The sequence below is a fragment of the Cololabis saira genome, chromosome 11 (assembly GCF_033807715.1).
Source record: "Cololabis saira isolate AMF1-May2022 chromosome 11, fColSai1.1, whole genome shotgun sequence".
Taxonomy (NCBI): Eukaryota; Metazoa; Chordata; class Actinopteri; order Beloniformes; family Belonidae; genus Cololabis; species Cololabis saira.
The window spans coordinates 11,154,434-11,176,693 of record NC_084597.1 but is presented as its reverse complement, the minus strand read 5'-3'; the positions used below and the strand labels follow the sequence as shown (position 1 = coordinate 11,176,693).

The following is a 22,260-nucleotide window of genomic DNA, read 5'->3' as shown; positions in this document are numbered from 1 at the left end:
CGATGGATTTGTAGAATAAATATATTATCGGATATGCTGCGATTCATGGCAATTATTTATGCCTTTCTTTTTAGTAAATTAACATTTCGGTTTTTTGCGTTGGAAATTTCTTACGGGCCACATGGAAATCTCTCTCGGGCCGCACATTTGACACCCCTGCTGTAAAGTAAAGGATGGATAAGGATTCTTTCAGGCTCTGCTGACCTCTCCATGTTGAAGAAACATCTAACACTGCAGAATACTTTGTATTTGACCGTACAGTGAGTGGTAAAGTGAACGTGAACTGACTTGGCAGGTATCTTTTGAGTATTCCTCCATCATTTGATCAAATTAAACAGATGGATTGAAAAGCAAATCCTCAAATGTTTGGACCCTCGACAACTACACTCTGGTTGATGGGTCAGCAATGGTAGCCACATCTTTGCTTTTCCGTTCCTGGCATCCAACTTTTCCTCTTCTCCCTTTCTCCATATCCATCATTAAGCTCTTTCTTCATCCATCTGAGCAGGAAGTTTCTTACTATTCTCATCCAGCAAGTGCCATGTTGACTTGGCAGGGAAAGCCAATGCATCCCAGCTCCCATGGGAAACAGCTTAACTGTAACGGGTATGGAGTGAAGCCAATCGCAACACAAATGAACCAGGTTTTTGTACTTGAACAGTCTTTATTTGGCAGGTTATAGCAGGTCAGAGGACGGCAGCAGAGTCTGGATCCAGAGTTTGATAAGTTCCCAGAGGATGTTAGCTGGAGAGCAGAAGCGGATCAGGTTGGTCTCTTGGTGGAGCAGGAACCGGCCTAGTGCCAACCAGCCACAGGCAGACGAGGAACGCACAGCAGGCAGGTTCACTGGTCGGCAGTGTTGGGACTAACGCGTTATTTAGTAACGTGTTACAGTAACGCCGTTAGTTTTGCGGTAATTAATACTCTAATGCATTACTTTTTAAATTCAGTAAAGCAGTTACCGTTACCAAAGGTGCGTTACTCCGTTATTTCTGGCTACAGTGATGCTTTTTTTCCCCGCACGCGGAGACCGGAGGAAATATAGTGTGGATGTGTGTGTGCTTTCAAAAACATGACGGTCATGGCGAGACCGTGGTGAAGTTAGTTTTACGTTGGATATTCGTTTCGCAACGTGGAGATATTGTCATGACAGTAATCCCTCGTTTTTCGCAGCGGTTACGTTCCAAAAAGAACCTGTGGTAAGTGAAATTCTTTTTACAATTAAAAAGGCTTCAAATTGCGGAGATCAGCACCGCCTCGCACGTATTAAACTGCTCTTCTGAGCCGCTGCATCCTGACCCTGTAGTGTCTTTTTTCTCCTAAAGCCATCGGTGCAGGTGTTTTTTTCGAGAGAGAAGAAAATAGTTATGGGTCGTTTTGTCGCTGTTTTTTCTTCCAGGCAAAAATATTCTTATAAACCAACATGCCACCATTGGTTATTATATTTGAGACTGTAATGAACGATTCATCAAAGAGTCCTGTTCTTCAGCTGCGGCTGAAGCTCATTGGCCGTTCTCAGCTTGTTGCTAAGCAACCAACGTTATTGACACAGGAAGTGAAGAAGCGGGGAGACTAATTAGCCAATCAGAATGCAGAACACAAGGCACAATGCAAATCCATACAGAACCTGCTGAAATGAAGGCTAGAGGGGATTAATGGGAGCATTTAAAAAAATGTTTTTATTTAAAGTAACTCAATAGTTACTTTTCATAGTAACGCATTACTTTTTGGTCTAAGTTACTAACTGAGTTACTTTTTTAATGAAGTAACTAGTAGCGGTAACTAGTTACTATTTTTCAGTAACTAGCACAACACTGCTGGTCGGGGACAGAAGGCTGGAGGATTTAGACGGAGAGATGGTTGGAGGCAGGTCGGGCCGATACCAGGTAAGCAATCCTGGAACAAGTGCTGGAGAGTCAGGTATGGGAGCAAAGACAATCTGACAGATTCAAAGTCCCGTAACCTGGAAGAGATCCGGCGTTGTGCCTCCAGTTTGTGACCCTGCAGCCTGAGCCTGCATTTGTGCAGCCAGCAGATCACGTTATTTGCATTAAGGAATCAGATTCCCAAACAGGGTGTAACCATATAAAAGTGCTTTCTAGTAGGCAACCCAAAAATTGAGGGTGTTGGACTTTCTCTCCGAGTATTTCAACACACGTAATGATCGCGGCTTAACCACGTCTCAGTTTTATTGTTTGGACGGGGACTCGGTTAGGTGTTACATCACAACAACTGCACCATTTAAGCTCCCTCATTATGTTTTTTTTTTCTGAGCCTGGAAACAGTAGCCCCTGGAGAGATATAAGCACATTGTCCGTAATTAACATAACTGACATACAGCCCTCTGGACATATTCTGGGATGTTCGAGAGATGTCCACTATCTGACTCCAAGATAATGAATGTGTCATTCAGCTGTTGAGTGGAGTTCAGTTTCACTGTAGATTTAAATACTCCACTGCTTTAGTCGTCGTCATAATGTTAATTACTCCCAGTTTAATCCTGAGCGGTCTGGCTCCAACCGCACGTCTAAATTAATTCTCAAGGGATATTTCCAGACTAAACTTCAGTTTTGTGGTATCTAGGCTTTTGTTGATCTACTGTAAGTCATCCAAGATAAAAAACAAATAAAGCACTATCTAGTCAGTCACCAGTCACCAGCACAACGTTACTCACATCTAAAATAGTTTTCAGGTGTGAACAGCTGTGTTGAAGTATTTAAGTATTAAACTCAGAGCTGAGAGCTGCAGCTCCCACAGCAGCACCAACTCTGCAGCCGTCTGACCAGGAGCTGAGTTATGTTTATCAGTTTAATTAAGATAAATTGGAAGGATGTATCATTACAACCTTGTTTATTTACCCTCTTCCTGTTCAGATAGACAATTCCAACCCACGAGACACAGTCGGATGTGCAGCAACACACAGGACAAAAGTTACACACACACACTGAAGAGCATGGAATTGAGATTAAGCTAATGTGCATTTCATCTTTCATTAGTGTAGATTTACTATTCGATTGGTTGTCTGACCATAGTCTAACTCGTGTCTTGTAAACTGTGGTGCACGTGATTTTTAAGTTAGAGGTAGAGGATGTTTATGTGATCAGTAGGGGACTGGTCATCAGGAAACAGGAAGTTCACGATAGTTTTTATTTTTTGTTAAGTAATCTGCTGATTTGAGTGTATTTGTTGTTATTTGTGTCTCAGTAGAACATTACAATCTGTAATCAGATGGTTTGTTGGCATATTTAACGGACAAGGCAAATATTTTGATTGATTATAGGTTTAAAACACACATATATATATATATATATATATATATACATACACAGAGCCGTCTGGGAGATTTGCGAGGCCCTGTGCGAAATGGCTGGGGGGGGGGCCCTCAGCCAGTGAAATTTTTGGGTTTTTCGGGTCGGATCGGGTGTCTATGTCCAGTCGGATCGGTGATTTTTGTAACATCAAACGAGCCTTTCAGAGAGGCATTAAACTCTTCCATTTTCTTTAGTTTTTTTCTTTTTTCATCCCCTGATGGAAATTTCCTGATTCTGTCTCGTTCTCTCAACATTGTGTGACAGTTTGTTCCAACTCCACCGTCTGGATCAGAGCACCTTGTGTCTGCGCTTGGTCAGATGCAGTTGTATTGAACAACAGACACGCGCATCATTGCACATATATTTATTGATATGCACAGACTAGTACACATTTAGGTCTGTAGTGGAACGTGACTGTTGATATTTATAAGGGAAAAAAGGAGAAAAAAAAAGGAAAAAAAAAACCGCGAGGCCCCTTGGGGCGCGAGGCCCTGTGCGGTCGCACGGTTCGCACACCCCTTGCGGCAGCCCTGTACATACATATACCGTGACCCAGTGAGGAGGATTATTCATAGTGAGAAGCATTTAATATAGTTGCCGCCCCAGCAGATTTACCCTGAGGTTAGAAGACAAAAGAGCAAGGCCCACATTTATAGAGTCCACGGGCCTCCCGGAGCATGTTAAAGTCCATGACAGCAAAATTAGAAGACTGAACAAGTACAGTTTGTTTGAAAGGGTTGCTGGGACAAAGTCGGTTCTGTCTAAAAAAACTGCACCTAAACAAACCACAGGACGTCCAGGTCCACTTGCTGTGGACAGATGAGACCAACGAGGAATAGTTCGGCCTTAAAAAAAACCCAAACACATCATGAGCACTTATATCCACTGTCAAGCCCATACAGGGGTGATGGTTTGAGGTTGTTTTGCATCTACACGACCTAGGCACTTGGTAGAAATAGAGTTGACCATGAACTCCTCTGTGTACCAGCGTAGTGGCCACAACTGCCTCATGGACCGGGACAACCAGAAAAGCTATATTAAAATAGCTTAAAACAGTAAAGATGAAGGGTTAGGAACAGACCAGAAGTTCAGACCTGCATCCAATTGAAATGTTGTGGTGGGACCATAAACCAGCACACAAGACATTTCACATTAACTTAAATGGCTCCCCCTATAGGCATGGAGGTCAAGCTGCTTTACAACACCAACCAAGATTTACTTATTCAGGCTCTGACTTGATCAGTTGCTTGTTTTTCTCCCATGACCAGAGGTGTCAAAAGTATTTACATTCATTACTCAGGTAGAAGTATAGATACTAGAGTTTAAAAATACTCCTGTAGAAGTTGAAGTATAAACTCAAGTTTTTTACTCAAGTAAAAGTATAAAAGTACTGGTTTCAAAACTACTTAAAGTATAAAAGTAAAAGTAATGTAAGGGGGAAAAACCCATTAAGGACAAAAGACATTGAAAATGAATGCATCTTAGTATAATGCAAATATATTAAAGAACCATATATGTGTACTATTGAGCATTAACATGTGTTTCAGAGAGCAGGAGATATGATGACTAGTTGCCTATAAGTATTGTAATGGTGCAAAAAGTCAAACTTCAGAGGCATGTTATCATTTATCCTAACCTTTATTGGAATGTACATCCAAGTTTAGTTGCAGGAATCTGAGGGAACGGATGTAAGAACAAAACTGGACAAGAACATCTGAAACAACCACAACCAAATTCACTCTATCCTGATGGAGCAATTTAACTGGATAGTTTTTTTTTAAAGGCCGAAATGAAATAGAGTAACGAGGCTGTTTTTATTTTAATGTAAGGAGTAAAAAGTACAGATAATTGCGTGAAAATGTAAGGAGTAAAAGTAAAAAGTCTTCTGAAAAATAATTACTCCAGTGAAGTATAGATAACCAAAATTTCTACTTAAGTAAGGTAACGAAGTATTTGTACTTTGTTACTTGACACCTCTGCCCATCATTACTTTCTTGAGTCTCTGAAAAAAGTGTTTCAAGATTTTTTTTAGGTTTAAGGTTTAAGTTTTAGTAGCTTCTGCCATGGTGTCCGCTGTAGCTCTGACAGCTAGTTCCATCGTCATTGATATGTGACCTGTTACTTTGGCTTGTTTTTGCTGATAGCTGGGACACAACAAGAATCTATCACTTTCTAAAAAGTGATTAAATATCAATTCAAATTCAAATTTGAAAGTGATATTTGAACATAAAACATTCAGCGTGAGCTTCATATTTTAAAGAGTTGTGAGACTGGTCAAAAACCTCGGAGGCCACAATTCCTCCGTGGCAATGACTAATAAAGTCATACAGGAAATTACTCCTTCCACGTTATTCCTGGCATAAGTGGATCTACCACCATTACATCATGGCGGTAATTAGTATTACCCACATTATTTTATCTTTCCTTTTGTAGGCTTTATTTTTCTTTTGCCAAATAATAAGGATCCACGTGGAAAAAGTCTATTGTTGTTAGCGTGAGGTCATATCTAACTGATAAAGACCCAATATGATCAGATTCTTTTGTTCTTTAATGTTTTTACTAACTTTTTTACAAGACCGTTTGTTATTCACAAAGCTACCACACATATGCCATGAACGTGTTGTAGTGTATGCAAGCTACAGCTTAGTACACCTGTTTTAAAAACTAATGTTTTATGTGTAACATCAGTCAGCTGCATTGCGAGTTGGTTTAGTTTGTGTTACTTAAACTCACTCATGCTCAAATGACATTAAAGAGGCATGTTTGTGTAGTCAATTAAATCAACTGTACAGTTTCCTACAGTCTCTAAACTGACAAGGCTGCCATCCCTCATCTAGGAAGAAAATACCAACTAATGTAGTTTCTCCCAGGACACTGATTTGAGCAGCTATCCCTCTTGACCGGTGCATCAACAACCCATTGACTTCTACAACTCTTCACATGCATCTAAGTTAAACAGGTCCTTTTTAACCTGCGCTCATTGTTGTACTTGATTATATCAGGTGAGCTTGCAGTGCTTTACCAATACTTGCTGCCAGTACTCGAGTTGTAAAAAAAAATCAGGGGGGATGGTGGATTTGATCATATGGGGACAGATAATTTGTGCTGATTACAAATAATATAATATATTACAAATAATAGCAGTGACCAAAACACCTGCAGAAATACTGCAGGAATGACATAGCAGCAGTTAAATGCAGCCTTCTGTAAGCTTTAAATATCCACTGGGCTTACATCAAATACATCAAAACACAACAATAAAAAACAGTTTTATGAACTTATCAATATGACTCTGTCCTTCACAGGATAAGTAAAATGGATCACTGCAAAAACTCAAAAAAAGAATATTTGTCCTATTTCTAGTTAAAATGTCTCATTTTAGTAAAAAAAATCTTATTACACTTAAAACAAGACAAAAACAAAAATTTTCACCTGTTTCAAGTAGATTTTCACTTAAAATAAGTAGAAAAATCTGCATGTGGAACAAGATTTTATTGCTTGTAATGAGAAGATAAATCTTGTCCCATTGGCAGATTTTTCTACTTATTTCAAGTGAAAATTTACTTGAAACAGGTGAAAATAAGTTATTTTTTCTGGTGCTATTTTTCTGGTGATGACTCTAAATGTTGAAATAGCAGTAAAACCACATTCATTGATGAAATGACATAAGGGATGGAAAGGGAGGATGATTTTGACCGTTTTTATTTCAGGGGGGATGCCATCCCCCCTCATCCCCCCTCATCCCCCCTCATCTCCAGTACTGCTTGCTGCCGACCATGGAGGACAGGCGATGTTTAAACTTTCCATTCTTCTGGCCAAGGATTTGAATCGTTTTTAGTTACTTTTGCTGATTAAAAAAAAAAATCTATAATTTTTTCAATCTGTTTAATTTTTTTTTCAGGAATATGACAAATGTGTGTGAACTCCGGAAGTTTGTTTCAACAAGCAACACTGCGACTTGCAGCTCTCTTCATGGGAACACATTTTGTGATATTGCAAAAGCTTATTGAATCATTACCACAGCAAATCTTGTTTCAATTAAAGCTAAATCTGTTCCAATAGTTTTTTTTATCTGTGTTGGATTATGGAGATCTTTTGCACGTGAATGCTTCCGCTCACTGTGTTTGAATGACTGAAGCTGCCGTGCAAAGGCCTATGCAAAAGGCTTCAGGTCGACTCCTCAGAAAACAACCAGTGAACACCGAACACAACCGATATTTGCAAGATATGTTATCTACAATAGCGCGAAGCTAACTGTTGAGACAAAAACATAATTTTAAAGACAGTCTTTTAAGACTTTGTTTTACTGTCATTCTTATAAAAACTTGTATATGAAGTGAAATGTTTATTAAATGAACATACAGTTAAGACACAGACATTATTCTTACTTGGCAGCTCCAGTTTGATGCACGTGTTGTCGCCCTTTCTCACAGGACACTTGTAGACGTCTCCTGTCCTTGTTTTCGGCTGGCCCGACAGCGGTGATCCAATCAGAACCCTGAAAAAAAAAAGAAAGCTACCGTATTTGGGACTGGTACTGGATTATAAATGCAGCCAAACCCCAAAGAATGGCATCACGGTTTTACAAGCACAATACATAGTTTATTATATCAACTAATTGTTGGTAGGGTGAAAGTAGTGACTGTGAGCTCAACCCATGAGGTCCGCAACAATTTAGACCTGGTTTAATTACACATACGCTGTTAAATTAAGCAGAAACCGCAGGTTCAAATTGACTGGGAAAGTTCTTTTAGCTTATTATGGTTGGCCTCTGTGGTTGTCGTTTAACTTCATTATCACCCTGACACAATAACGCTACAAAATACGGTAATAGAAACAAACTTTTAATCAAAGGTTAATCCTGTCATCACCACATTTTCCCGGATATACTGTATTAAATTGCATTTGCATGTCTGTTCTGGCTATGCAGGGTCAGCCGTGCCACACATCCGTGTGTGTGCTGCATCACATCGTGCCAGTCCATCAGCAAACTGATGCCAAAAAAAAACAGTCGGTCATCTGCTTTCCTCTGAACACTCAGGCTTATTAACATTCCTCAAATCTAATGGGGCCTGGTCACTCGAAACAAGATGCAGAGTGCAACAAAAACAGCCAGCTCGGTCTCATGTTAGCTGCCCATTAAACACCACGTCAGGATCATTTATGACACGCAACATGGATTCTTTTTATTCAGCTGTACACACATGTTGACAGTTTTTTTCTTGGTTTCTCACAAACAAAAAGGTAAGATTGATGATAAACTAAAGCAATGAGGAAGTACATATAAATTACAAACCATCTGTGACACCAAAGGGGTGTGGAGGCCGGGTGGGGACATCTGCGACTGATCAGTCACCTCCCACTCACGCCGACATGTGTGTTACAATACATCGCGGCTGGGCTGGCATATTTTTCCTATTAAAATGTTCTGCAGCAGTTATTATTCACGAGAGACACATATCATGTCTGATCCTAGCCGTTTAAACTCCATCGGTGTTCTCCAGCTGGGTTCAAACTGCTCGGCTCATGTCGACCATCTTATATTTTTTTTTCCTCTAATAGGTTAAATCCTCTCTCTGAGCCAGAACAACATGAGGAGGTGCCGTCTCAGCTGTCTCAAGTGAGTGAATTACGGGAACTGATCTCGTATGGGTTTAATAAGACCCTCGCTGCAGCACCAGGTACAACCATCTGCACCTGGTGTACCTTTGCAGCAAGCGAGAAGAAGAGAAGATACCCAGATTAGTAAAACTGGAGTTGCTGAAGAATAAGGCCCCGTTTACACGGAGCAAAAACGGAGGCGTTTTCATGCGTTTTGGCCGTTCGTTTACACGAAAACGGAGCTCAAAGTCACCAAAAACGATCATTTCTGAAAACTCCGGCCAAAGTGGAGATTTTCAAAAACTCCGTTTTCACGTTTGCGTCTAAACAGAGGAAAACGGAGATTTAGGCTTCAGAACGTCACATTATGCAACAGAAACGTCACCAGCGTCATGTGTGCGACCTGTGTTTACAATTAGTTTGGCCACCGTCAATATTTTCTTGTATGTGTTTTATATTCTAAAGTCACACTTAAAAGTAACTCCACTTCTCTGTCACTCCAAACGAAAGACTCTCGTTCCGTCTCGGAAGTAAAGCCTGAATTATGGTCCCGCGTTAAATCGACGCAGAGCCTACGGCGTAGGGTACGCGGCGATGCGCGCCGTACGGTGTGCGTCGCCGCGTACCCTACGCCGTAGGCTCTGCGTTGGTGTAACGCGGAACCATAAATCAACCTTAAAGGAGCTTGAGGCTGGATTTATGAAAAAAAATTGTATACTTTTTAATTTTTCTAGTAATAATGTCAGATGAAGCGTTCCAAACCAAAAAGAGTCAGTCCTCTAGTATATCTGTCCGTTGCCTTGAACAGGCTGTGTGCTGCAAAATGTGCTGCAAGGCTGGGGCCGCTTTTCCCGCGCTGTCCTGCGGATGTGACGTCACATGGTCACATGGACGTCGTGGCGAAGGGTGGCGCTAGAGAGTCTCATTTCTTAAAAGGAGCCTCATGCTCCTTTAACTGGAAGTTACACGTGTCATTTGTTGATGTTTTTTCCAGGATTCTGATTGGCTGGCATGACGTTAACAGCGTATTTATGCGGATTCGTGTAAACGAAGAGATTTTGAAAACAATCTTGTGTAAACGATGGAATTTTTCAAAACGTAGAAGGGGAAATATCCGTTTTTGTAAATACCCGGCTATGTGTAAACGGGGCCGAAACGTGGAAAGAGTGACAGACAAAGAACAATTTGCAGTACCCTAATCGCCTTTAACGAGGCCTTAAACCGTGTTCCCATGCTGTTCCCATGCAGAGAACCATCCCACTTCTGGTGCCAGTGTATTTACAGGCCAGGTCCTGGACACTCTGACGGGCTTGTAACGGTCCTCATTACAGCTCTAGCTCCACTTCGCTCACTTTAAAAGGTGATTTAGTTGGGTTTTTTCTCGCTTTAGTGAATGTTGTGCATCTAAACTGAACTGAGCTGAGTTTGTTCTGGTAAAATGAGACGTTGTCAGGTCAGAGCTTCTTCTTCACTGGTACCAGTGTGCAGAGCCGTCTGGGAGATTTGCGAGGCCCTGTGCGAAATGGCCGGGGGGGGGCCCTTGCGCAAAATTTTGGTGTTTTTCGGATCGGATCGGGTATCTATATGCGCAATTTTAACTCTCCAATTAGCAAAATACTGGATACCTTCCCCTGCCTCATCATCATCTGGGCTTGCCTCGACGCGGGGCCCCACGGCTGCTTGAGACCCGGTCGGATCGGTGATTTTTGTAACAAATTTATCAAACAAGCCTTTCAGAGAGGCATTAAACTCTTCCATTTTCTTTAGTTTTTTTCTTTTTTCATCCCCTGATGGAAATTTCCTGATTCTGTCTCGTTCTCTCGACATTGTGTGACAGTTTGTTCCAACTCCACCCGTCTGGATCAGAGCACCTTGTGTCTGCGCTTGGTCTGATCAGTTGTATTGAACAACAGACACGCGCATCATTGCACATATATTTATTGATATGCACAGACTAGTACACATTTAGGTCTGTAATGGAACGTGACTGTTGATATTTATAAGGGAAAAAAGTTAGGCCCCGTGCAGTCGCACGGTTCGTACACCCCTTGCGGTGGCCCTGCCAGTGTGTTACAGCACTGCATGAAAATACAAAATGGTTTGGTTCGTTGTAGCTTTGGATGGATATTTATTTGCTCGTGATTCTTTGCACTCATGTGACAGATCTAGAAGTCCACTCATTCCTGTGGGAAACTCCATAATTTCTGACATAGATGCAAAAATCCTCCTGCAGGTGTTTTTATTTTGGCTTTTAGAGCATTATTTGACTCCCATACATACAGATGCTGGGCCTCTTTTATGTGATGATAAAAATGTTCTGCATAGGAAACTCACCATTTTCCCTCGTCGTTCTGAAACTGCTGGACAGTGTAGCCAAACATGTCCTCCAATGGGCCGTTGAAGGACAACCCATTCTTCTGGTCCACATTGAAGCACAACACACAGGCCACAAGTGCTGCAGGGGTAAAAAGAACACAAAAGGTTACTTGATATGATTTTTTTTAAATGTTGAACAGACTCATTATTTGTTTTAGTCTACCACGGTGCACTCCCGAGCGAGTTGATATTAAATAAACTGACTAAAATCACAAAACAAGGATGCGTGTATGAATTCTCTCATTTCAGGAAGTCACAAACATTCTCAGGAAACATTTTATAAATGGCTCAAGATGAAACTCGGAAATGAAAAATCAACAGATCGAGAAACATAATATCCTAAACAATGAAAAAAAAGAGGAAAGTAATTATATTACCAAGATACAGCAGTATAGAGACAGTTAACTGAGATGGGGAAGGACAGCCATGTGTAAACAACACACACATGCAGACACAATCATCTGGGGGATGTTGGAGGAATTTTGAATATGAGCGTGAGGAAGATTTGGTCAGAGCTCAGTCTGACCTGCTGGACAATGGTTTCTTCTCTGCAGTCTGCACAGTCTGGCTCCATCCGTCACTGAGCTGAATATATCACAGAGGCTCTGTATAAATGCGTCCGTGTCTCATTGTGCCTGCACTACAAAGACGCTCTTTATGTTTACTCGACAGTGAATTCCTCCCGCGTAATTGATTCAATTTCCAAGACTTGTGAAGGAGTGGGGAGAAGTGGCAGAACAGTGGAGTTAAAAGCAGAGACAGACCACATATATGGAGACCCCAGTGCAAGCAGCTATTTATACTTGGGGGGTGATAAATTATTGCTAATGTCTTTGACACAAACACGATAACGAGCTATCATGTGACGTCTGCGACTGAGATAAAGACTCTTACATTGAGTTTTACTTCTTTGCAGACACTGTTAACCCAAGGTATCTGGGGCCTCATCTATAAAGCTTGCTTGCGCAGAAAAAGCGCCTGAAAGTTGCGGAAGCCGCCATCTACACAAAGCCTCAGATCTAAAAAGAAAAAACTAACCGAAAAATCTGCTTATCTTTACGGCAACTCGGACCCTCCCGTAAGAATTTACTTAAGACACGGGGAACTGGCGACGCAGGCTGTGAGGTGGTGAAATGAAGCCAGATTCATGTCATACTCTTAATAATGTCATCACATATCACAACATATATCAGTATTATAATAAAATAGCGCTGATCGTGTCCCTCTGTGTGTGAAGCGTCAGTCAGGACTCTGGTGCTGCTGCTGCAGCCGCGGTGACACGCGGGGAATCTCCTTCACCCACCGCTTTAGGACAGAACAAATTAGGGGCTTCGTATAGCGTTTAGGGGCTCCACGGAGCCCCTCATTTCTTCCCTAAAGGGACACAGATTTTTTTATATATATAATGAGTTTTACGCGCACGTGAAACCTTTAGGGGCGGGTGTTTAAGCCTAAATTATGGTCCCGCGTTAAAACGACGCAGAGCTACGGCGTAGGGTACGCAGTGACACGCACCTACGCCGTAGGCACTGCGTTGGTGACGCAGAACCATAAATCCGCCTTGAGCAGCTCTGAGGGGAGACCGGAGAGGAGGAGGGGGAGCGGGGGGGGAAGCGGTTAATGGCTGATCCTACAGTTAGTTTTTAAACTATAAAAAGTGGGGGGGACAAAAACATGATTTTGAAAAGACGGGGGGACATGTCCCCCCTGTTGCGCCGTGGAACTCACGGCGTTCCGCGCAGCAACGGCGTGCTGCCACTCACTCGCTGTATTTTATACTACTTATTTTCTACTTTTACTGTGACCACAAAATAATGTCGTTTTCCTGTCCTCCACATCATCCACAACATCTCGATCTCAGATCTCTAGTGAAATTCAGTGGCACGGTGGCTCGATACTTCTCATTCATTCTCAAACAGGCTGCAGGAAGCCACTGCGCATGCTCAGCAGGCTCATTCATATGCAAAAACATACCATTTTTGGTATGAAGTGGGTGTGTAGAGGGCGAGATATGAGGCGGATTCAGCTGCGCAACCTTCCAGCTGGACTGTGATTTATAAAGCGAACATTGCGTGCAGGTGTGCGTGCACATGGTTTTATTGATCCGGATTTTTTTTTTGCGCCCGCCATTTTCGGCTTTTGGGTGTACGTGCACTTTTAGTATTAATCCTACGCACTCCATTTCAAATGAGGCCCCTGATCTTTTGTTTTATTTTTTCCTTTACCTCCAATTCAATGTTTAATTATCATGCATGTTTGAGTTTCGGGCCTACTGTGTGTTCCCAAAAAAGTTTAGGACAGCAACGCTATAACCGCTTTGTAATGTTGCTGTTCCTTCTCGCGACACTTAAAAGTCGTTCTCATGTTGGGGATACCGAGCACTGAAGCATTACAACAAATACAACTTAAGGTGTTTTTACAGTACAAGGTTGTTTGATTTTTATTAAAAATATCTTCTCTATTGCAGGCAGGCCTGTCGATCACATACGTGCTCTTCCCTCAGCTGCCAATGCCTTTGGAATATGTGCAGAATCTGGTTCTTGAAAAGTTATCATCTTTAAGGCAGCATTATGTTATTTCATAATCTCTTTTTCTGCATGAATTCAGCCATCACGGAAAGGTAGCTGAACTTTGCTGCTGGTAACGGTCAGACGGTCCTTTAACGTCTTCGGTTTGGAGCACACAGTACTCATTTCTTCCGAAGAAGATCTGGAATATGATTCATGTGACCACATTACATGTTTCCACTGTGTGAAGGTCCAAACGGTCCAACCCCGACGCTTCCATGCCAGGAGACGGCAAGGCTGGACAAGGTTAAATGGCTTTTGTGAATGGAGCTAAATATTGCGGTGCTTTGCAAAGATTTGCCAGAGGAATTCCTTTGCCTACGTATGAATATCAGCCATTGATGAATAACAGCTCACGAGACAACGCCATCGGAGGGATTTGAAGTCATGGGTGCTCATCTACAAATCCTCCAGAGTGCGTGAAACATTTCAGTTATGTTCTCATGGATTTGTTGTTACAGATGCACCGCCCGTCTTTGCTCCTCAATATCCTCTGCCTTTTGCTTTTTTCATTTATTAATTTCCCTTCAGGATTAATAATGTTTTTGAACTGAATTGAATTTCAATTGGATCTTCATTAAAGTCTCCTGCTGACATCACGGGGGTTTTCCTCCATGTGTCAATGGCTGTGGTCAGAGCTGGGTAGTAACGAGTTACATTTACTCCGTTACATTTACTTGAGTAAGTTTTGGGAAATGTACTTTTAGGAGTAGTTTTGAATCACTATACTTTTTACTTTTACTTGAGTAGATTTGTGAAGAAGAAACTGTTCCTCTTACTCCGCTACATTAGACTACGTTGAGTTGTTACTTTTCTTTTATCCCTTTTATCCGCGTACGCGTCAATCTCATGACATCACTGGGGGATTCTTTGGGAAAAATGTTTGTTTTTGCATGTTTTGTCACATTTACACAGACTCAAACACACACACATGTTTGTTCTAGTTCTGCCTGGTTAAAAAAGAAAAGTACAAAGGCTTGAAATTTTGTGCTACTTTTGCTTAATTTATCTTTTATTCTGTTATTATTTTATTATTTAGTAAAGTACTTGAATTTACTTACTAATTTTAATTTAAGCTTTTTTATTTTTTACTAATTTTAATTTATTTTATTATTTTATTGATTTAATTTGACTGAAGATGATTATTTTGTACTTTTGTCTGTTTGAATGGTTGTGTTAAAAAAATAAATCAGACGTTACTCAACAGTTACTCAGTACTTAAGTAGTTTTTTCACCAAGTACTTTTTTACTTTTACTCAAGTAATTATTTGGATGGCTACTTTTTACTTCTACTTGAGTCATATTATTCTGAAGGAACAGTACTTTTACTTGAGTACAATTTTTGGCTACTCTACCCACCTCTGGCTGTGGTGAAGTGGGTCCCCCATATTACCCCTCATTGTCCCAGATACTTGTAGTTCTGGTCTCAAACCCGGATAAGCCCAGCTCGAGTTGCCAAATCGATACATGGAATACAATGATCTGCCACGGTGACCCCAGCAAAGCGGTTCACAACCACTAAACTTCCCCCTACAAAGCTGTCTTTAGGCAGAGGTGTCAAAAGTATTGACATTCATTACTCAGGTAGAAGTATAGATAGAGTTTAAAAATACTCCTGTAGAAGTTGAAGTATCAACTCAAGTTTTTTACTCAAGTAAAAGTATAAAAGTACTGGTTTCAAAACTACTTAAAGTATAAAAGTAAAAGTAATGTAAGGGGGGGAAAAGCCATTAAGGACAAAAGCCATTGAAAATGAATGCATCTTAGTATAATGCAAATATATTAAAGAACCATATATGTGTACTATTGAGCATTAACATGTTTCAGAGAGCAGGAAATATGATGACTAGTTGCCTATAAGTATTGTAATGGTGCAAAAAGTCAAACTTCAGAGGCATGTTATCATTTATCCTAACCTTTACTGGAATGTACATCCAAGTTTAGTTGCAGGAATCTGAGGGAACGGATGTAAGAACAAAACTGGACAAGAACATCTGAAACAACCACAACCAAATTCACTCTATCCGGATGGAGCAATTTAACTGGATAGTTTTTATTTAAAGGCTGAAATGAAATAGAGTAACGAGGCTGTTTTTAAAATGTAAGGAGTAAAAAGTACAGATACTTGCGTGAAAATGTAAGGAGTAAAAGTAAAAAGTCGTCTGAAAAATAATTACTCCAGTGAAGTATAGATAACCAAAATTTCTACTTAAGGAAGGTAACAAAGTATTTGTACTTTGTTACTTGACACCTCTGTCTTTAGGGTGCAGTGCATTGCAGATCTGAAATGCATCAAATGTAGAATAACAGATGACATGAAACTGACAATAAAAAAGAAATGTTTGAAGAAATATCTTGGTTTAATTTTGTCCAACTGCGATTGTGGGTACACATGGTTATTTGGCCATTTTGATCAAGAAAGAAATAGCTCAGCATTTCTAAGAACACTTAAAATCCCCAGAGGACTGTCCAGTTGCATATCGCTGCATTGTGAAATATCTGACTTCTCAATTTAAACCTGTTTAGACTGTGTTGTTAAATCATTTAAATGCTTGTACAGCCTATTTCCTTTGCATACTTCAACTAATTTATCACTCTAACAATTCCACATGTGGTTATTATTAAATCCATAACCCTCTACTGACTCCACTAATAGTTTCACATTAGCTTTTTTTCCAAATGCATTGACTTTATTGTTAAAACAAGCAAATCTGGGTGGGCAGCTGCTGCATAAAGTTTGAACTGACGGAGGTTCAGTGTTCCTGGGTGATGGACGCGAGAGATTTTTCACCATTCTTAAAAAAGATGCACCAAAATACCACATTTTGTATTTTATATCACACAACAGTTGTGTGTCTGGGGCCAGACATCCATGTTACCCTCAGGATGAATCAGATAAGCTTCTCATAACAGGCTACTATGCACAGACATGACCAGCTGATGAGTAAGGAGCAGGAATGGGTGATATTTTACCGTTCACGATACACCGTCAAAAAAATTCCCCACGGTAAGAATTTGTATCTCACGGTAAAAATTATAAATTCCTGTTGATGATGTTTTTGTGTAAAACTGATTTATAGTTCTGCGTTGGCGGAAGGAAGTTGCGAGGAAGGAAAGAAGGAAGGAAGGAAGGAAGGAAGGAAGGAAGGAAGGAAGGAAGGAAGGAAGGAAGGAAGGAAGGAAGGAAGGAAGGAAGGAAGGAAGGAAGGAAGGAGAGAGCAGGAGAGAGAGAGAAAGAAAGAAAGAAAGAAAGAAAGAAAGAAAGAAAGAAAGAAAGAAAGAAAGAAAGAAAGAAAGAAAGAAAGAAAGAAATGAGCCTGAAAGAAAGAAAGAAAGAAAGAAAGAAAGAAAGAAAGAAAGAAAGAAAGAAAGAAAGAAAGAAAGAAAGAAAGAAAGAAAGAAAGAAAGAAATGAGAAAGAAAGAAATAAATATATGAGAAAGAAAGAAAGAAAGAAAGAAATGAGAAAGAAAGAAAGAAAGAAAGAAAGGGATGAGAAAGAAAGAAAGAAAGAAAGAAAGAGATGAGAAAGAAAGAAAGAAAGAAAGAAAGAAAGAAAGAAAGAAAGAAAGAAAGAAAGAAAGAAAGAAAGAAAGAAAGAAAGAAAGAAAGAGATGAGAAAGAAAGAAAGAAAGAAAGAAAGAAAGAAAGAGATGAGAAAGAAAGAGATGAGAAAGAAAGAAAGAAAGAAAGAAAGAAAGAAAGAAAGAAAGAAAGAAAGAAAGAAAGAAAGAAAGAAATGAGAACGAAAGAAAGAAAGAAAGAAAGAAAGAAAGAGATGAGAAAGAAAGAAAGAAAGAAAGAAAGAAAGAGATGAGAAAGTAAGAAAGAAAGAAAGAAAGAAAGAAAGAAATGAGCCTGAAATAAAGAAAGAAAGAAATGAGAAAGAAAGAAAGAAATGAGCCTGAAATAAAGAAAGAAAGCAAGAAAGAAAGAAAGAAAGAAAGAAAGAAAGAAAGAAATGAGAAAGAAAGAAAGAAAGAAAGAAAGAAAGAAAGAAAGAAAGAAAGAAAGAAAGAAAGAAAGAAAGAAAGAAAGAAAGAAAGAAAGAAAGAAAGAAAGAAAGAAAGAAAAGCAGAGCAGTGTTTTGGCTCCAAAGACTGAATGTGGTGATAGATTTATAGTTACAAAGGTGGAGTTGAATTGGTATTTTATTTATCGTAATTTTTTCCGTTATCGGGATAAATGCCAGAAATTATCGTGATACATTTTTTAGTCCATACCGCCCATCCCTAGTAAGGAGTTCCGAGTAGTCATTATTTATGCAGCGGCAACTCTTTGAAAGACTTTATTTTTTCAGATTTCAGCATATGTCGTGTTATAAACTTATTGCCACTTCATACAGTCAGACGTGCTGATGATTTAACAGTCTCTCGTGGATTATAACAAGACATGCCACAGATAGACAAGGAGATGGACATGAACAGGCATCAGTTTTTTATATGTAGTTCTTCCACTTAAGTGTGGATGTAGTTTTACACAAGGCTGACATTTCTAAATTCCCAGAGTTCGTATCAGGTTTGCAAAGTCATGTAAAGGAATCTCTGCCAAGAAGACATATTATCCACCCCCCTCTGTCCTGCTGCACTTCCTCTGTGACCCCATTTCCATCTTCTATCTAGAGAAGCTCCATTTCCTGTACCTATTATCTTAATTAGAGATATTCCCTAAAATCAGGTACACACACACACACACACACACACGTACACACACACACACACACACACACACACACACACAAGCACACACACAGAGAGAGTTAATATCGCTAATTCAAAATGGCTTCAGGCCAGCCGGGCCCTTTCCATTTAGGACAGACTGTGTTCAAGCCACTTCAGCATCAGCTGGCCCGAGCTGTAAATTATACAGAAATATCCTCGGCCTACTGGAAGACGCGAGGTGTGTGCCAATCTCATTTTGGTGACCTTGCTGCGTCCAGATGACCGTCCGTTTTCGTGAGCTCGAAAACCAATAAGCAGGTTTGTGCCGGCGTGCAGAAAAAGGGAGTCCCATTAAACGTATGAAGTTGTCCATCAGTGTCTGGAGAGTTCATGTTGTACTCACTCAGCGATGACGATGGAGTTTGTTCCTATGATGAAGGGTTCCCTGAGTGTTGGTGCAGACTAGTGTACTCTGTCTCAGAAATTTGATGAAGGTTGAACTTAAAAGACCTGTTTACAGAAACGCTGGCATTGCTTCTTTCTATGTCCTTTTCTGTCCTCCCTCGACTGCTAATACAACCCACTGGAAGTCTCAAATACCTAAAAGGGGTCAATAAATATTTAGGGTTTAAAAGAGCATTTTTCACTTTACTGATGTGGTCTAGCTCAGGGGTCGGCAACCCAAAATGTTGAAATGTTGTATTGGACCAAAAACACAAAAAACAAATATGTCTGGAGCCGCAAAAAATGAAAAGTCTTGTATCAGCCTTAGAATGAAGGCAACACATGCTGCATGTTTCTATATTAGTGGGGGAAGATTTTTTTTTTTATTATGCACTTCGAGAAAAAAGTCAAAAAGTCGAGAAAAAAAGTCTAAATGTTGAGAAAAAAGTCTAAATGTTGAGAAAAAAATCGAAATGTTGAGAAAAAAGTGGAAATGTCAAGATTAATGTTGAAGTACAATCTTGAGAAAATAGTCGAAATGTCGAGAAAAAAGTCAAAAATTTCGAGAAAAAAGTCGAAATATTGAGAAAAAAGTCGAAATGTCAAGGAAATAGTCAAAATTTCATGAAAAATTCTAAATGTTGAGAAAAACCTTGAAATGTTGAGAAAAAAGTCGAAATGTCAAGATTAAAAAGGAAAGGAAAAAAAAAGAGGAAAAAAGGAAAAAAAGAAGAAAAAAAAGAAAAAAGAAGAAAGGAAAAAAAAAAGGTCAAACATTTTTGAAAAAGCTCCAGGAGCCACTAGGGCGGCGCTAAAGAGCCGCATGCAGCTCTAGAGCCGCGGGTTGCCGACCCCTGGTCTAGCTGATATTTCTCTTTTAATGTGTCAAATGTTTTATTAAAACACTGATATATCTTAACAGCTATTTAAAGGAGCTTGAGGCAGGATTTATGAAAAAAATTTGTATACGTTTTAAGTTTTCTAGTAATAATGTCAGATGAAGCGTTCCAAACCAAAAAGAATGAGCCCTCTAGCGTATCTCTCCTTTGCCTTGAACAGGCTGTGTGCTGCAAAATGTGCTGCAATTCGGTCCCGAATTTCCCGCACTGTCCTGCGGATGTGACGTCACATGACGCTGCATGCGCTTGGATACAGGAAGAAGACGAGCGCGGTGGATCCAAACTTCTGTTTGGGTAGACATGGATTCTTCCACAGCCGGCAAACGACCCAGCGCCACTCAAAGCCCACTAAAAAGTGCTACCAAGAAGAAAACGAAGCCTTTATCAGAGACAAGTCGCGAGTCGAAAAGAAATTAGGCTACGAGCAAAAACGGGCAGGCACACGAGTAAACATTGGATACGGGTTTGAGTCATGGAAGCAGCTTCAACTTGAATTGGGACTGAAAACAGATGCTGACATGGCTCATTTCCTACCAGGTAAGATAACATTGTAAGTCATATTTAGAGCTTGATTTGAAAAGTGCTGTGAGGAGTCCGTGTGCGCTCCCGTGCCGGCTTCGCTGTTGGCTGCAGTAACCCCGACGGTCGTCGTGGTGCTAATGAGTCTCATTTCTTATTCTTGCCTCAAGCTCCTTTAATGGGTTTTGATTTTTGGAGATGTTGTTGGTTTAGGGCCCAGGAAAACATCTTGGTAGCTAGAGATGTAAATGGTAAACAAGTCAAGAGAAGACGTGACAAAAAAACTAAGAAGAGTGAAAGGAAAACAAGCCTATAACAAATTAGTGACATTTTGATTTAAAATAAAACATCTATTGATTTCATTTTCTTTCAAACAAAAACAAAGAAATGTTTTACTTTATGCCTGAAGATCCAACTCAGACTAATGATCTTCTCATCGTGTAGCAGTAACTAGCAAATATTAGCAAATAAAGATGCTGAACATGGTGAATGTTTGTTTATCCTCAAAGCATGACGGTGTTCACATTTAGATAAAAGCTTTTCTCTAGCTCAGAAGTCTCTGATGGTTAAGTTGCAGCTGTTGCACGTCTGAAACGCAAACACACACAAGCACATATACTAATCAGTCCAGATTAGCATTATTCATCCTACGCAGGCTGCATAATAGTGGACTTCTAACATATCTGCATAAAACTGACCTAACCTTTAACTTCAAGTCACATTCTTTTAAAATGTGCATAATTATTGTAACTGGATGGCTTTCAGAGTGGCTAACACCACCAGAAACCAGCACTTAGTGTTTGAAAGCATCCTGTGCATACACAGAGGACTGAGGTTACTAATGTGATGTGCTAAAATACATCCATATCCCTTTTTTTTTTTGTAGGAAAAATCTCATTTTTGGTTCAGAAGAAATGTCTAATATGAATTAATTCCAACAAAACAGCCTAAAAATTAAGCTTTATGCTTTAAGTCGGGTCCCATGTGTACAACGGAGTATTAGGGCCAAACAAAAAAACAAAAAAAAGGAAATTACGAGAATAAAGTCATAATGTAATGAGAATGAAGTCGTAAAATTACGAGAATAAAGTCATAATATTACGAGAATAAAGTCGTAAAATTACGAGAATAAAGTCGTAAAATTACGAGAATAAAGTCGTAATATTACGAGAATAAAGTCGGAATATATTATAAATATATAAATATAACTTCACAAGATGCTCAATATTCCTCATTTTAACACAGGGAGAAGAAGCTCTTCCTGTTAGAGTTCTCATGAATTATATTTTCATAATATTACGACTTTATTCTCGTAATGTTACGACTTTATTCTCGTTATTTTACGACTTTATTCTCGTAATATTACGACTTTATTCTCATAATATTACGACTTTATTCTATTACGACTTTATTCTCGTAATTTTACGACTTTATTCTCATTATATTATGACTTTATTCTCGTAATTTCCAATTTTTTTTTGTCTTAGTTTGGCCCTAATACTCCGTCGTACATGTGAGCTCAATAACGCTCAATAAAACCTTGCTGCCCTTTCGGCCACAGCTTTCCCAGCCGACACTACTCCATTTAATGATTCTGCCAGACAGGACACCAAGTAGTACACTGTTAGATGTGAGTGTGATAGAACTACAGCAAAAACCAGCAGAGATCAGCACCTGCTGGTCTGTTAGACATCAAATCACCTTTAAAAAAAATCACCCAACTCAGCACCTGCAGGGTTCAAAGCCTTTGAAACCACTGACACCTGCAGCAAATCCAACCAGCCATAAACGGCTTTAAAGCTTAACACAAATCAACACCTCAGTGGGCTGCAAAGTAATTGGTAACTACGAAACTCAATCCTAATTAGCTCTGGTTAAAGTGT

General features: G+C 39.8%; 1 protein-coding gene across 1 annotated transcript in view; it reads right to left on the bottom strand.

Annotated features, from left to right (window-relative positions):
- Window positions 1-22,260, bottom strand: part of itga1 (integrin, alpha 1) — a 175,209-nt gene that overhangs the window by 57,542 nt on the left and 95,407 nt on the right. Inside the window, exons 2-3 of the mRNA XM_061733708.1 lie at window positions 11,247-11,367; window positions 7,700-7,809 (exon numbers count right to left, since the gene is read on the bottom strand). Coding sequence (XP_061589692.1) covers window positions 7,700-7,809; window positions 11,247-11,367 — 231 coding nt within the window. The remainder of the gene's footprint in view (window positions 1-7,699; window positions 7,810-11,246; window positions 11,368-22,260) is intronic.